This window comes from Schistocerca nitens, chromosome 2 (genome assembly GCF_023898315.1).
Source record: "Schistocerca nitens isolate TAMUIC-IGC-003100 chromosome 2, iqSchNite1.1, whole genome shotgun sequence".
In the NCBI taxonomy this organism is placed as follows: domain Eukaryota; kingdom Metazoa; phylum Arthropoda; class Insecta; order Orthoptera; family Acrididae; genus Schistocerca; species Schistocerca nitens.
In genome coordinates, this window is record NC_064615.1 from 865,282,411 (window position 1) to 865,296,449 (window position 14,039).

The 14,039-nt window shown below is 37.2% G+C and overlaps 1 protein-coding gene across 1 annotated transcript in view; it reads right to left on the reverse strand.

The window, feature by feature from the left end:
- The window catches only part of LOC126237140 (glutamate--cysteine ligase catalytic subunit), a 127,972-nt gene that overhangs the window by 11,897 nt on the left and 102,036 nt on the right, over positions 1-14,039 (reverse strand). Inside the window, exons 10-11 of the mRNA XM_049946969.1 lie at positions 9,319-9,500; positions 3,986-4,143 (exon numbers count right to left, since the gene is read on the reverse strand). Of these exons, the coding sequence (XP_049802926.1) occupies positions 3,986-4,143; positions 9,319-9,500 (340 nt within the window). The remainder of the gene's footprint in view (positions 1-3,985; positions 4,144-9,318; positions 9,501-14,039) is intronic.

A 14,039-nucleotide genomic window follows, 5' to 3' on the forward strand; every position in this document is an offset into this window, starting at 1 on the left:
AATGCAAAGCGTTTGAAGCTTGCACAACTGTAGGAAATACAGATGTCACTGACAGGAAAATCAAAGAAATGTCTGGAGAAAAGAGAGGCAGGTGGATAACGATCAAGAGCTCTCACGGCAACCCAGTACTAAGCAAAGGAGAGAAGGCTAAAAGGTCAAAGGAAGATATACATGGCTCGTACAAAGGACCTAAGCTGAAACAAGGCACCTAGAACAGACAACATTTGAAACTGGTGAAATATCATCAGACTTTAAAATGAACTTAATAACCCAGAAACCAAAGAAAGCAGCTGATGACAAGTGTTCAATTTACCAAACCATAGGTTTAAAAAGTCATGGCTGCAAATTATCTAGGGAAGGATGGAAAAACTGGTATACGGTGACCTGGGGAAGATCAGTTTGGATTCCATAGAAATGTAGGAACATGCAGATAAATAATGATACCAGGACTTATCTTACCAGACAGATTGAAGATAGGCAAACCCATATTTACAGCATTTATAAATTTATAAAAAGCTTTTGCATATTGTGACTGGAATACACTAAAAATTATAAAGATAGCAGGAATGGGATAAAGGGAGTGAAAGGCTATTTACAATTCATGCAGAAAGCCGACTGTAATTAGAGTTGAAGCATATAAAAGGGTGGCAGAAACTGAGGGTGGAGGCAGGGTTATAGCAAATGCTCCATGTTGTTCCATCTACACATAAAGCAAAGAGTAAAGGAAACAAAGAAGAAATTTAGAAAAAAAATTAAATCGCAGGGAGAATAAATAAGAACCTTATTGTTTACCAATGACATTGACTTTATCAATTACACAAAATAGTGTCTTGAAAGAGACATAACCAAAAGTAAAAAAGGATAATAAAGTGCAGCCGGATTAGATCAGGCCACGCTAAGGAAATTAATATTAGAAAATTAGGAAATGATACACAAAAGTAATAGACGAGTTGTGCTATCTGGGCAACACAATAACTGTTGATGGCCTGAGTGAGGTGGTGGTTGTTGTTGTTGTTGTTGTTGTTGTGGTCTTCAGTCCTGAGACTGGTTTGATGCAGCTCTCCATGCTACTCTATCCTGTGCAAGCATCTTCATCTCCCAGTACTTACTGCAACCTACATTCTTCTGAATCTGCTTAGTGTATTCATCTCTTGGTCTCCCTCTACGATTTTTACCCTCCACGCTGCCCTCCAATGCTAAATTTGTGATTCCTTGATGCCTCAAAACATGTCCTACCAACCGATCCCTTCTTCTAGTCAAGTTGTGCCACAAACTTCTCTTCTCCCCAATCCTATTCAATACCTCCTCATTAGTTACGTGATCTACCCACCTTATCTTCAGCATTCTTCTGTAGCACCACATTTCGAAAGCTTCTATTCTCTTCTTGTCCAAACTAGTTATCGTCCATGTTTCACTTCCATACATGGCTACACTCCATACAAATACTTTCAGAAACGACTTCCTGACACTTAAATCTATACTCTATGTTAACAAATTTCTCTTCTTCAGAAACGATTTCCTTGCCATTGCCAGTCTACATTTTATATCCTCTCTACTTCGACCATCATCAGTTATTTTACTCCCTAAATAGTGAGGTTATGGGAAGTTAATGAAAATGAGAAATTTGTTAATATTAAACATAACTTTCAGAAACTCCTTTTTGAAAGTATGTCAGAGTGTAGTTCTACAATGAAGAGTCAAAGAAACTGGTAAAGCTGTATAATATCTTGTAGAGCCCCCACAAGCAAGCAGAAGTGCTGCAACATGACGTGGTATGGACTTGACTAATGTCTGAAGTAGTGCTCGGGGGAATTGACACCATTAATCCCACAGGGCTGTCCATAAATCGGTCAAGAGTACAAGGGGGTGGAGATCTCTTCTGCATAGCACATTGCAAGGCATCCCAGATATGCTCAATACTGTTCATGCCTGGGGAGTTTGGTGGCCAGAGGAAGTGTTTAAACTCAGAAGAGTGTTCCTGGAGCCACACTGTAGCAATTCTGGATGTGTGGGGTGTCGCATTGTCCTGCTGGAATTGCCCAAGTCACTTGGTATGCACAATGGACATGAATGGATGCAGATGATCAGACAGGATCCTTACCTATGTGTCACCCACCAGTGTTGTATCTAGACGTATTACAGGCCCCTATCACTCAAATTGCACATGCCCCACACCACCACAGAGCCTCCACCAACTTGAACAGTCCCCTGCTGACACCGAGGGTCCATACACTTATGAGGTTGTCTCCATACCCATACACGTCCATCCACTAGATACAATTTCAAACGTGACTCGTCCAACCAGGCAACACGTTTCCCTCAACAGCCCAATGTCAGTGTTGACGGGTCCATGTGAGGTGAAAAGCTTTGTGTTGTGCAGTCATCAAGGGTACACGAGTGGGCCTTTGACTCCAAAAGCCCATATTGATGATGTTTCAATGAATGGTCTGCATGCTACACTTGTTGATGGCCCAGCATTGGACTTTGCAGCAACTTGCGGAAGGGTTGCACTTCTGTTATATTAAACGATTCTCTTCAGTCACTGTTGGTCCCGTTCTTACAGGATCTTTTTCCAACCGCAGTAATGACGGAGATTTGATGTTTTACCAGATTCCTGATATTCACAGGACACTTGTTAAGTGGTCATACAGGAAAATCCCCACTTCACTGCTGCATCAGAGATGCTGTGTCCCATCGCTTGTGCACCGACTGCAACACCATGTCCAAACTCACTTAAATCTTGATAACTTTCCATTGTAGCAGCAGTAACTGATCTAATAATTGCACCAAACACTTGTTGACTTATATAGGTGTTGCCGAGCGCAGCACCGTATTCTGCATGATCACATATCTCTGTATTTGAATATGTATGTCTATACCAGTTTCTTTGGCGCTTCAGCGTATATGGAAGTGAAACATGGATGATAGTACAGACATGAAGAAAACAGAATATTTTGAAGTGTAGTGTTACAGAAGAATTCTGAAGATTAGATGGGTAGATCTAACTACCAATGAAGGGGAATTGAATTAATTTGAGGAGAAAAAGAGTTTTATAGCATATCTTGACTAAAAGAAGGAATCGGTTGCAGGACTATGCTGAGGCATCAAGGAATATTTAATGTGGTAATGGAGGGAACAGGGAACAGGGGGGAGGGGGGGGGGTGGAGCCAGAACTGCAGAGGGAGAACCGGACTTGACTGCAGTAAGCATGTGCAAGTAGAGGTAGGTTGCAGTATTTAAGCAGAGATAAAGAGACAGGCACAGCATAGACTTTCACGAAAAGCCGCAGCAAATGGGTCTTCAGATTCAAGACAACTAAAACAACAACAGTGAGTAGTTCTACTTGGATCTGCTTCAAAATGTCTGAGCATCTCTCCTTCAAAGGCAGATGTGTGAGCCATCCATATGCAACAATTCACGTCATTCAAATGCAAGGACCTTCTCAAACACACAGACAAGAAAGTGCAAATTTAAGATTTCATTCCCAAACAACAATACTGATATACAATGACTACTCTGCCCCCCCCCCCCCCTCCAAAATTATACCCGCAGTGAACACAAATTAGACCTACGCAGCAATTAAGTCAGTATCATTGATCTTATCAGTTTTAGTAATTCTTAATCTGATGGGAATTTAATGAAGTAGAATGCCAATTCTGATACTCTGATATCCTTCAAATAAGAAAAAGGTCCTAAACTTTAAAAAATGGTAATTAATAAAATATGGCAAAGTAGAGATAATAAGAATGAAAAAGAAGCCAACAAAAAATGCTAAAGCTCCAATATTTTCAGAAACTACTAAAAGAAAGTAAAGAAAGAGGAAGATTAGGGTACAATGTCCAGTTAATTACACGGTAAAACTGATGCGTCATTTTGTGATAGCACAACACACATCAATAAGGAATGTGAATAAACTGTATACTGAAGCAATCAGTTTCGGAGCAAAATTTGCTTTTCTTAGTTAATTTTTACCACTTATGCTTACCATTTTCAGCTCTTTCCAGAACGACAGGTATTGAGTCTTGAGTTTTTGACTGAGTGCTTGTTCCCAGCAATTCTGGACAGGAAATTTCTCCTCGTTGAATGCCATAAAGTGTCTTTAGCAGATCATAGTTTATCTTCTCTGACACAACAGAATCAAACCTGGAGGCAAAAATCAAATGTTGAAATGTTATTTTCTGCAACAAACTTGCTTTCTGCATAATCAATTCAACTATTGCACTAATAATTTATTTTATTTCCAGTCAAATCTTTTTTTAATTATTGTCTGAGAACCATTTTTTACTCAAATAGGGGCTTAACTCAGAGTGAGAGTGACCGAAAATCTGAATTAGAACATTTTTAGGCAATGCAAGTACTCAATAGTCACAATCTGATGATGTGCTGGAAACTAAAATATAACACAGCACTAACTTCTAAACAATGAAGCTGTTTTAAAACCACTGTAGGCAGTCAGTTTTGTTACATAAACTGCCTTAATTGCACCATGTATATATTTCACATTACTGGCCAGTTTTGGCCTTAAGCCATTTTCAAATGTGAAGTGTTGCTGAGGTATGTTTCACTTTTGAAATCTGTTTCGTGTTACGCAGGGACTTTTACTTATTTCCAAACACGTGTCAAATGTACACAAGTATGGTCTTTCTTATCACACACTGCTTCCAAACAGACATTACACAACATGTCATGTAAGTAAAATCACTACTAACAAGTAGCTTCCTGGTCTTTGCACATTCATTTAATGGTGCAACACGTCCTACTACTTCCTTATACATAAATATTTCTGTTCAACAAAATAATCTTTATTAGGGAATGCTGAAAAGCAATGCTTTGGAATTTTTTTGTGAAAACTTAAAGCTTTTTAACCCTCGACCTAGTGTGCCTAGGTATAAAGTGCACCAAACATAATTACACTTGTTTTGCACTGTTCCATTGTTGTTTCACAATAGCAAGCTCACTCCTATTCCTTCATTATTACTTCAGTTAACACAGTGAGAAATTGTGTTGTCATATGTCCAAGTGAGCAGCTGTAACATAAAATAAACAGTGAGCTAGGTAAATAATAATAATAATAATAATAATAATAATAATAATAATAATAATAATATTATTATTATTATTATTATTATTATTATTATTATTATTATTATTATTATTATTACACTAATTGACAATCGTTGCAAGAAAATGACCCACATTATGAGCTAGCAGCACAATCCCACATTGAGGCAGTTGTCTAAAAGTTAATGAAGAATCAAATAAGCAGTTCACTGGGATCTTATGCTGGAATCTTATGCTTCAATTGGATCTTTAGTGTGGGGTAACAGCTGTCCATGGCAACGAAATGATATAATTAACGTTTATTTCATTATTGTTTAATTGAACAGAGCTTTAGTGCATATTATGCAAGTTTATTTTATCACTGTTTAACGAATGACTTTGCTCTTACATGTTTACCTCTCAGTAATATAAAGAGTGCTATTCTTTACATGTGTAAAAAGTACTTCGCGCACCCGCTTGTGTTATGAAAATCAGTGCACCCACTTGGTTAAGAAAAACAAAGTTATTAACATTCTATATCCTTATTACTCTTGTCTACAACTCTGCAATCCTCTGATGCTACAGAACTCCAGATTGCAGCATGTAACATGGCGATGTGTAATGCCACTGTATTGGTGTGTGGGAAACAGAGTGCTGTAATTGAGTTTTGGATTCGAGGAGCTCGTCAATACAGGGAGCAGCCTCTCCTTCAGCACAATACTAGACCACACTTGACAGTGAACTCAAGGTGTTGGATTGTTGCAGATGTAACAGCTGTCATCAATCATCTTCCATACAGTCCTAACTTGGCCCCATCCAATATCCATCTGTTTCCAAAACAAAGAACACCTTCAAGGACTTCACTTTGATAGTGATGAAATGGTGCAAGCAAATGTGAAGTTGTGTCTCTGTCAACAATGTCAAACATTTTGCTGTGATGGTACCAACAGTCTGGTCTCTAACTGGGAGAAACGTGTTCATCACCACAGTGACTAAGTTGAGAAATAAATACAAATGTTTGTTTTTTTTTTATTTTAAAAGCATTAAGAGTTTTCACATTAAAAAAAAAATTCAGATGCATTTCAGCATGCCCTCATACATTGCACCTCATTGCCTGATAGTACGAAACCAAAATGTTTGATTGTTCCTAGAGAAAATGGGTTATCTATCAGTCGTTTCTGAGATGATCATGTGAAGAAAGAGCTCAATAATAGTGCGCAGAGAAAGAGCTCAATAAACATGCACAGTCACCACAAACAGGATGCTGAACCCTAATCTTCCTTTTCTTATAATGTTTTTTGTCAAAGCCATAGCACAAGTATGGAAGGAAGGAAGGAAAGAAAGAAAGAAGGAAGGGAAGAAGGATCAGATGAGGGTATAACAGCTCATCAACAACGACATTAGAGATGAGAATACAAGCTTGAGTGGGGAAGGAAAGTGAAGGAAATCACGAAAGTCCATTTCAAAGGAATCATCACAGCACTTGCCTTAATGAATTTTTGGGACAGCATAGAATACCTAAACCTTGATGTCCAGGTAAAGATTTGCACTAGTCTCCTCACATAAACGCAAATCTAGTGTTCTATCACTCTACCGCCTCGTTCAGTAGCACAAGGCTAATAGAGTTGAATTAGAAGGATTAGAATTGAAATAAACAATTACTGCAGTCAAAATTAATCTACACCAAGACTACTCTTAATATGCAACTACAGTTCAGCAGGACTTTATGTGACACAGTACCAACCAAAAGACATTATTTAAAGTAAAAGCAGTGTGCGCACCAGTGCACGTGCACGTGCACACGCACGCATGCACACACACACACACACACACACACACACACACACACACACACACGCTTGCACACACACACTTTTCCAAAAATACAATGCAATGTACAGCTCACACTGAATACCAGGTGTAGAAGTACAAAACCAGAATTTCCCTATAGATGGCGCCAGTCATCAGTGTAGGGCCCATAAGACCGCATCTGCAGTGCCATGCACTTCCTGTAACGGCTGACGACGAATGTCAACAAACAGTAACCCAAGTTCCATACATTGGTATCTGTTTCAGACCTGTAAACCTGTTGAGTTTTGAGCCTATGAACTACGATTTGTGGACAGCATTGGTTTTCTGTTATCATTTGAAGAAAACTGCTGCAGAATCGCATAGAATGCTTGTCTAAGCTTTTGGTGAACATACTCTTGAGAAAAAACAGTGTTTCATGTGGTTAAAAAAATTCAAAAGTGGTGGTTTTTATGTGAGAAACCAACAATAAAGTTCAAAGACAACGAATTGCAGGCCTTATTGGATGAAGATGTTACTCAAACTCAACAGGAACTAGCAGAACAATTGATTGTGATGCAGAAAGCCATGTGGGAAAGGTGCAGAAAGTGGGAAAATGGGTTGTGCATGAACTGAATGAAAGACAGCAAGCAAATTGAAAGACCACTCATGAAATACTGCTCGCCAGATACAAAAGAAAGTAGTTTCTGCACCAAATGGTGAGGGGTGATGAAAAATGGATATATTTTGAGAACCCTAAGTGTCGTAAATCATGAGTGGATCCAGGCAAACCGTCGACATCCACTGCAAGACCAAATTGCTTTAGAAAGAAGACAAAGCTCTTTGTTTGGTGCAATCAGAAGGGTGTGATCTATTATGAGCTGCTAAAACCTGTTGAAACCATTTTCTGATTGCTACCAACAGCAAATGATCGATTTAAATCGACCAGTACATGAAAAACGACCAGAATGTGGAAAAAGGCAACATGAAGTCATATTGCTTCATGATAATGCCCCATCACACACAGCAAAACGGATCAGGGAAACAATCGAGGCATTCAATTGGGAAATACTAGGGCATTGAAATATTGTATCCCGGCTGATGACACAAGTTGAAAATATGGTCACTATTTTTTTATTTACTTAAATTTGTCATATTTCGTGACAGTACCTTTTCCGTTAGACGTTTGCAAGGCGATATTAGGCTTCAGTTGTCTAAGTATGATTCCACAATGCATCTTTGTCGGCTGCAGAAAAGACGTGGTTCAACGTGTTTGCCTCATTTTGGCGTTTCAAATATCATTTCTTCAAATGTAGTTTCTTTTTTTATGATTAATACAAAAAAAATAGTAACAAAATTCAAAATTATTTATGACGGCGACCTTCACATTGTTCTTCCGTCAACACACACCAAGAGTTAGCTGCCGACTGACTATAGTCAAAGACGACTCCAGCGTCAAAGACATTTTACACAACACACAAGCTTCCACTTGTGATCAGTCTCTTTGCTATTCTTCGATACATTTACTAATAGTAATCAATATGCTTTCACTCTCAAAAACATAAGTAAATTAACATATAATAAGGCAAATTACAATAAATTCTGACAAAAAGTATAAAAAAAAGTTTACAATTTGGTATCGACAAATACAGTAAAAAAAATAACATCTCCCAGATCCATTACAGCATGCAGTTTATTCTCCAGACTTGGCTCTGTCCAATTATCATCTATTTGCATCACTAGGACATGCTCTCACTGAACAACACTTAAATTCGTATTAAAATGCACGAAAATGGCTCACTGATTGGTTAGCTTCAAAAGAAGAACTGTTTTTTTTTTTTTTTTTTACCATGGCATTCATAGCCTGCCAGAGATGTGGGAGAAATGTACAATAACAATGGAGATTATTTTGAATAAAATGTTGTTTTTATCAGTTTCAAACACAGACAAGTAATTATTGCAACCCAATTCCGGTTTCATACAACTACACCTGGTATGTAACACTGCCAACCTTACAAATCTACTGTCACATTTTCCAGAAAGACTACAATGGAAAAGAAAGGGCTCGCCACTTGGCATAAAAGCACAAAATTTCTGCTTCAACTTTTTTTGTCCCTACTTGTACATCTTCCGGAGACTCTCCCTATGGTCTCAGAGCATCCCATCACAGTCTGAGCATTTTTTCTCCACATGAAGTTATTTATTGTGTTCATTTTCACCTCCTTATTTGTATTAATTTCGGAACCTATATGCAGTGACCACTAAACTACTACTTCCAGTACACACCTCTTTTTCATATGTGGACATTGCAACCTGCAAAATAACTTTTGGTACAAAGAATAAATTCTGCATTTCAAAATATATTGTCTTACAGAATTCCACTGTGACTTCTTGTACTACTTTAAATTTTCATTGAATACTAAGTACAGCTTCACTATATGTCTTTCTCCAATTAGAAAATGTGCCATTTTTCTTTCTATGTGGACTTACTTATAATCAGGATGTGTGCGTACAAACTTCCTCATCCATGCTGCAGTAGTGAGCAATTCACCTGAGGCTCTCCGCTGTATTAACTTCAAATACTGCTGGATTGTACAATGTGTGTCTGCATCAACATCCATACCACTTAAGTAACTGTTAATCAGTGGAATCAAGCCAGGAAATTCACCATCCTATGAAATAAAAGAACATTTTTTACCTATTGAAAGTAATCTGAGGCTCAATTTACCGCTCAAAATTAAACATCATTTAAATCAGCATCACTAATTGTATGGAGACATCTTTGTTTCCCATTATTATGAAAGTTAATTACAGTTGGAATATAAGAGAATGTTCATTTCACTTTGTTCTTGCCCTCAACAAGAATTCATTATACAAGTCAGAATATATAACTTCCAGAGGTAGGTATTTAAAATAGTAATATGGCTGGCACTGAGATAAATAAACGCCATACACTTTACAACAACAGCAACTACAATAAGAGACTGCCCATTGTAGCATAAAGGGTTTTCTGCCATTAAAAGATAAGCAGGTTCCCTGTATTGTAGGAGATAGAAATCAAAATTTGTCAGACCCTTTTAGAGAAAGTTCAGTCATTCACAACCTAAAAGTGAAGCCAAAACTATTCAAATGCAAAGTGAGTCATCTCAGCTATGAGTAACGAACACTAGAAACAACAACTCTACCACAGCCAACAGCAGTACTAAAATTCGAGGTAATATCTATTGAGCTATGCCGACTTACATAAAGGTTTCCTCAATTACAAGGTTTGAACACCACAGCACTTTACTATGCATGGTCCTTTTGGAGGTAGTTTGCTTTTGCCTTCCTCTAGCCTAGGAAATGACTTTCCCAATCAATAATATGAGGAACTGCAGTTAAACATGTAATCTGAACAATGGTGCATCTGGGTATTTTTCACACTGGCAAATGACTGCCAGAGATGAAAGAAGAAGTGACAGAAAAAACGGTCATAAGATCAACTAGGGGCAAATCACAGGATATTTGTATTTGGAGTCTGGCACTTACTCAAGAAACCACTGAGACACACGTTCCCATTAGTACAACCACTTCATTTGCTATTAAGTAACTGGGTGCATATCTCATAGAATATGGAATTTTTTTCCTTTCTAGTACCAAAGATCAGCCAGTGTACCGATATATTTTTGATGAGAAACAATTTAAAAAAGGAAACATTTTTTCTGTACAAAATAATGTACAGGAATATAACATAATAGATTTTCAGCTACAATGGATCTTGCAGTATGCAGCTAATTAAAAAAAAGAAGAAAATGGTGTCTAATCCTTCCCAATTACAGAACAATCAAAACTACTTTGTAACATCCAGAAATACATTTACTCTTCGCTTAAGCAGTGAGTGGTTACATCATTAACAAATAAACCTAATATAAATTCCATGACACATATGGAGCTATTTAAAAGATATATGTAACTAAACTGAACTCCATTATTTCAAACTGGAATTCAATATTTTATATAAAATTCTGAGGATTTTGCTAGTTAAACTCAAACAACTTTCAGCAATTTCAGTAATGAATGGATGTCTGAACAAGGACAACTAAGTATGTTCAAATCTTCAATGGTGAATATTCACTTCATTTTGGATGTCTTCGGCAAACAGTATTAACACATTCTTACAGCAGCTAATCATATTGTTGCAGCAAACAATGCTGACAATGTTAATGGCAAGCAGAAATCTGTGTGAGAGTCCCAGGCTATGTGATACCAATAACAAAATAGTTCGCAAGAATATCTAAACAAAGAAAATGAAGATGTTAGTGTCCTATTGACAAGTTGGTCATCAGCAACAGAGCACAAGTTCAGGTTTGGGAAAAGATCTGGAAGGAAATTGGTTATGTCCTTTTCGAAGGAATCATCACAGCATTTGCTTTATGTGATGCATGGGAAACTATGGAAAACCTGTATCTGGATAGCTATAGAGAGAACTAAATAGCCATCCTCCTGAATGTGAGCCCACAGTGCTAACCACTTTGGCACTCACTTTATGACTGACCACAGTCATATGTGGCAGGTGGCAACTAAGATAGTGCCTGCCATAAGTGATGCCCTGAGATCAACACTGCCTAACCTAACGAGAGCTCTGTTTAAAATTCCAGGATGCAGTGAGAACAGAAATATAGGAGATAGTGTTAATGGAAACATGACAAATCTTGTGCAAGTATTGCAGAACTGTCCAAACCATCAACTCAAATGGAATTTTAGAAGCAATATTCACTGAACCTCATATGCAACAAATTAAATCGTATTTTTTGAACATAAATATAATTATCACCCTCCTCCATCATGTTGTGCTTTTAACTTATATAAATAGCTTCAAACAAAACATAAAATTATTTTAACCATGTCAGTCAGGCATAGTCAACCATTTTCATGTACCACCCACTTTAGTACCTCTGTTAGTAATAAAATTTTCTAACTGCCCACCAGTTCCACAGTAGTTGTGACCTATAAAGTAGGAAGTAACTTTATTAAAGCACATAATAATAATGATAATAATAATAATAATAATTAGTGGGCGGTATAGACCAGGTTCAGTACCACTGTTCTAAATCTTACAAACTGCAGTGTGGAAAGGCACAATTTATTTTTGTCTTCCATGTGAAGTCTACAATGATCAGATGAAGCACTGCAAACATAAATTTTATATAGGTTAGTACATTAAAAAGTTGAAAATGAAGCAACTCCTATTCAACCAGCCACTCCGAAACTAATATTCTAGTTGTACCTAATAATTTGGGTAAAATACAAAGTAACATGGAAAACTTTAAAAAACTATTTGCACATTCAACTCAAAGTTGTAGTCACTAAGCTGGCAAATTTCTGCTGTTTCAACCCCACCACCTGAAGAGACCACAAAATCAGACAAGACGTTGTGCAAAATACCCAACATGTCAGAAGCACCACAAGCTGGAGTTCCTTCTTCATGTAGGAGATGGGATGTTACATTCCATCCTGGATTTTCCGTTGTTCGATTTTTTTTTCCATCTCATAAAGGAGGGCCATACTCTTTCGTCTTGTTAGGGTCACTTCTTTCCAGCTGAGTAACTGTAATTACGTCTGCCTTGGCCTCATTGTAGGCTTCACCTGGTGTAGCTTGTTTGTATATCCAGCTATTCATTCTTCCACTGATACACAAAAGATGCTTACAATAATTCTGACCAACAGCACTGGACTAAGAATTTATTGAGAGACAGAACTCTTTAACGTCATTTAAAAAACAAGGGCTTTCACCAGAAACAAACATCAAGTAAACTATGGCTTCCTCAATTTTGTGAAGACTTGTGCTGTTAATAGTACTTATAAATAAGTAAACAGTGCAGAAAGGTCTCCAAGACCATTCAAAACACCATTCAGAATTTATTGACAATTTTTGTGAAATGGGAAATGTCAAGTTCAATATAATAACCAGCAGTTGACAAAGTATAAACAAATATAATGCATAGTTTAAAAGTGAATAAAAGGTATCAATATCAACTGCTTAGATCACAAGCATGTAATTGTTACAGTCAGTAGTAATCTGGAGATAGATCTTCAAAAAATGTGTGATGAAACAATGCAGTATTATTCATTGAAAGAATTCCGCGACTTCTATGAGGGAAGCCAATTACAAAACGCTTGTGTAGATCATGCTCAGTACTGTTGTAGTTTGGGATTAGTACCAAATTGTAAGCACCAAAGAAATTTAGTTAGAATGATAAAAACTCTTTAAATGTAGTGGTGTCCATCGTGGGAAGAGTTGCTTGAAAGGTTCCACAAACCTGTCTTTACTGACAACTATTACAATCTACTGGCCTTCTCTGTGTACATGCTGCCCAATGATTATAATTATAAGAAAAACATTTACATTTGTTTCATTTTTCTACCAACATCCATGAATGGAAAGTGATGAGAAACGAATTACTCTGGTGGGGTGGAAGTGGGCATGAGAGATCCAAAACTGTAATATCATATAGGTTTTCTTTTTAATAAGTGTTGTGCTGTATATTCACATTACAAATGAGAAGAACTGACAGTTATTAAGTAATATTATAAAATATCCTGCATTATACCTGTGACGCCACTGGATGGTGCTGTCCCAGATGTAACTGAAAATTACAAATTCACAACACTCCACTCCATCAATCACACCTGACACTGAATGCCAAAAGAAAGAAATTTTGCTCATTGGTCATCTTATGTACTCTATTAACACATTCGTCTGTACAAGCAATCTCCAACAAATAAAACTACCTGGATTCTTGCTTTATTATCTCTTTTTGAAAACCTACGATGGTTCTGTAGAAAATATCATTATCAAAATACATGTCATTTAATCTACTTCCTTGAGGACCTCCTCATTAAGAATCCATGGAACAAAAAATATATCTAATATAATCTAAATACAAATATTCTGTACGTAATCTTACAAGGTATTCCTCCATACCATACAGTTTACATTTTCAAATGCTATAACATCATGCATATATTGACAAAATAGAAATGAGACATCTTGCATTACTATGGTGTACCAGTGCACAAATTGCTTTTCAATCCTGAACAGTCTTAACACCGAGACAAGTTTAACAAAATCTATCAAGTCAGTGGGACTGGGAAAACAGGTTACTAACGATGTGTTCTTGCACTCTGCTCGAAGACAAGCATGGCAGAGTCACTGCAGAACCTCAACCTAA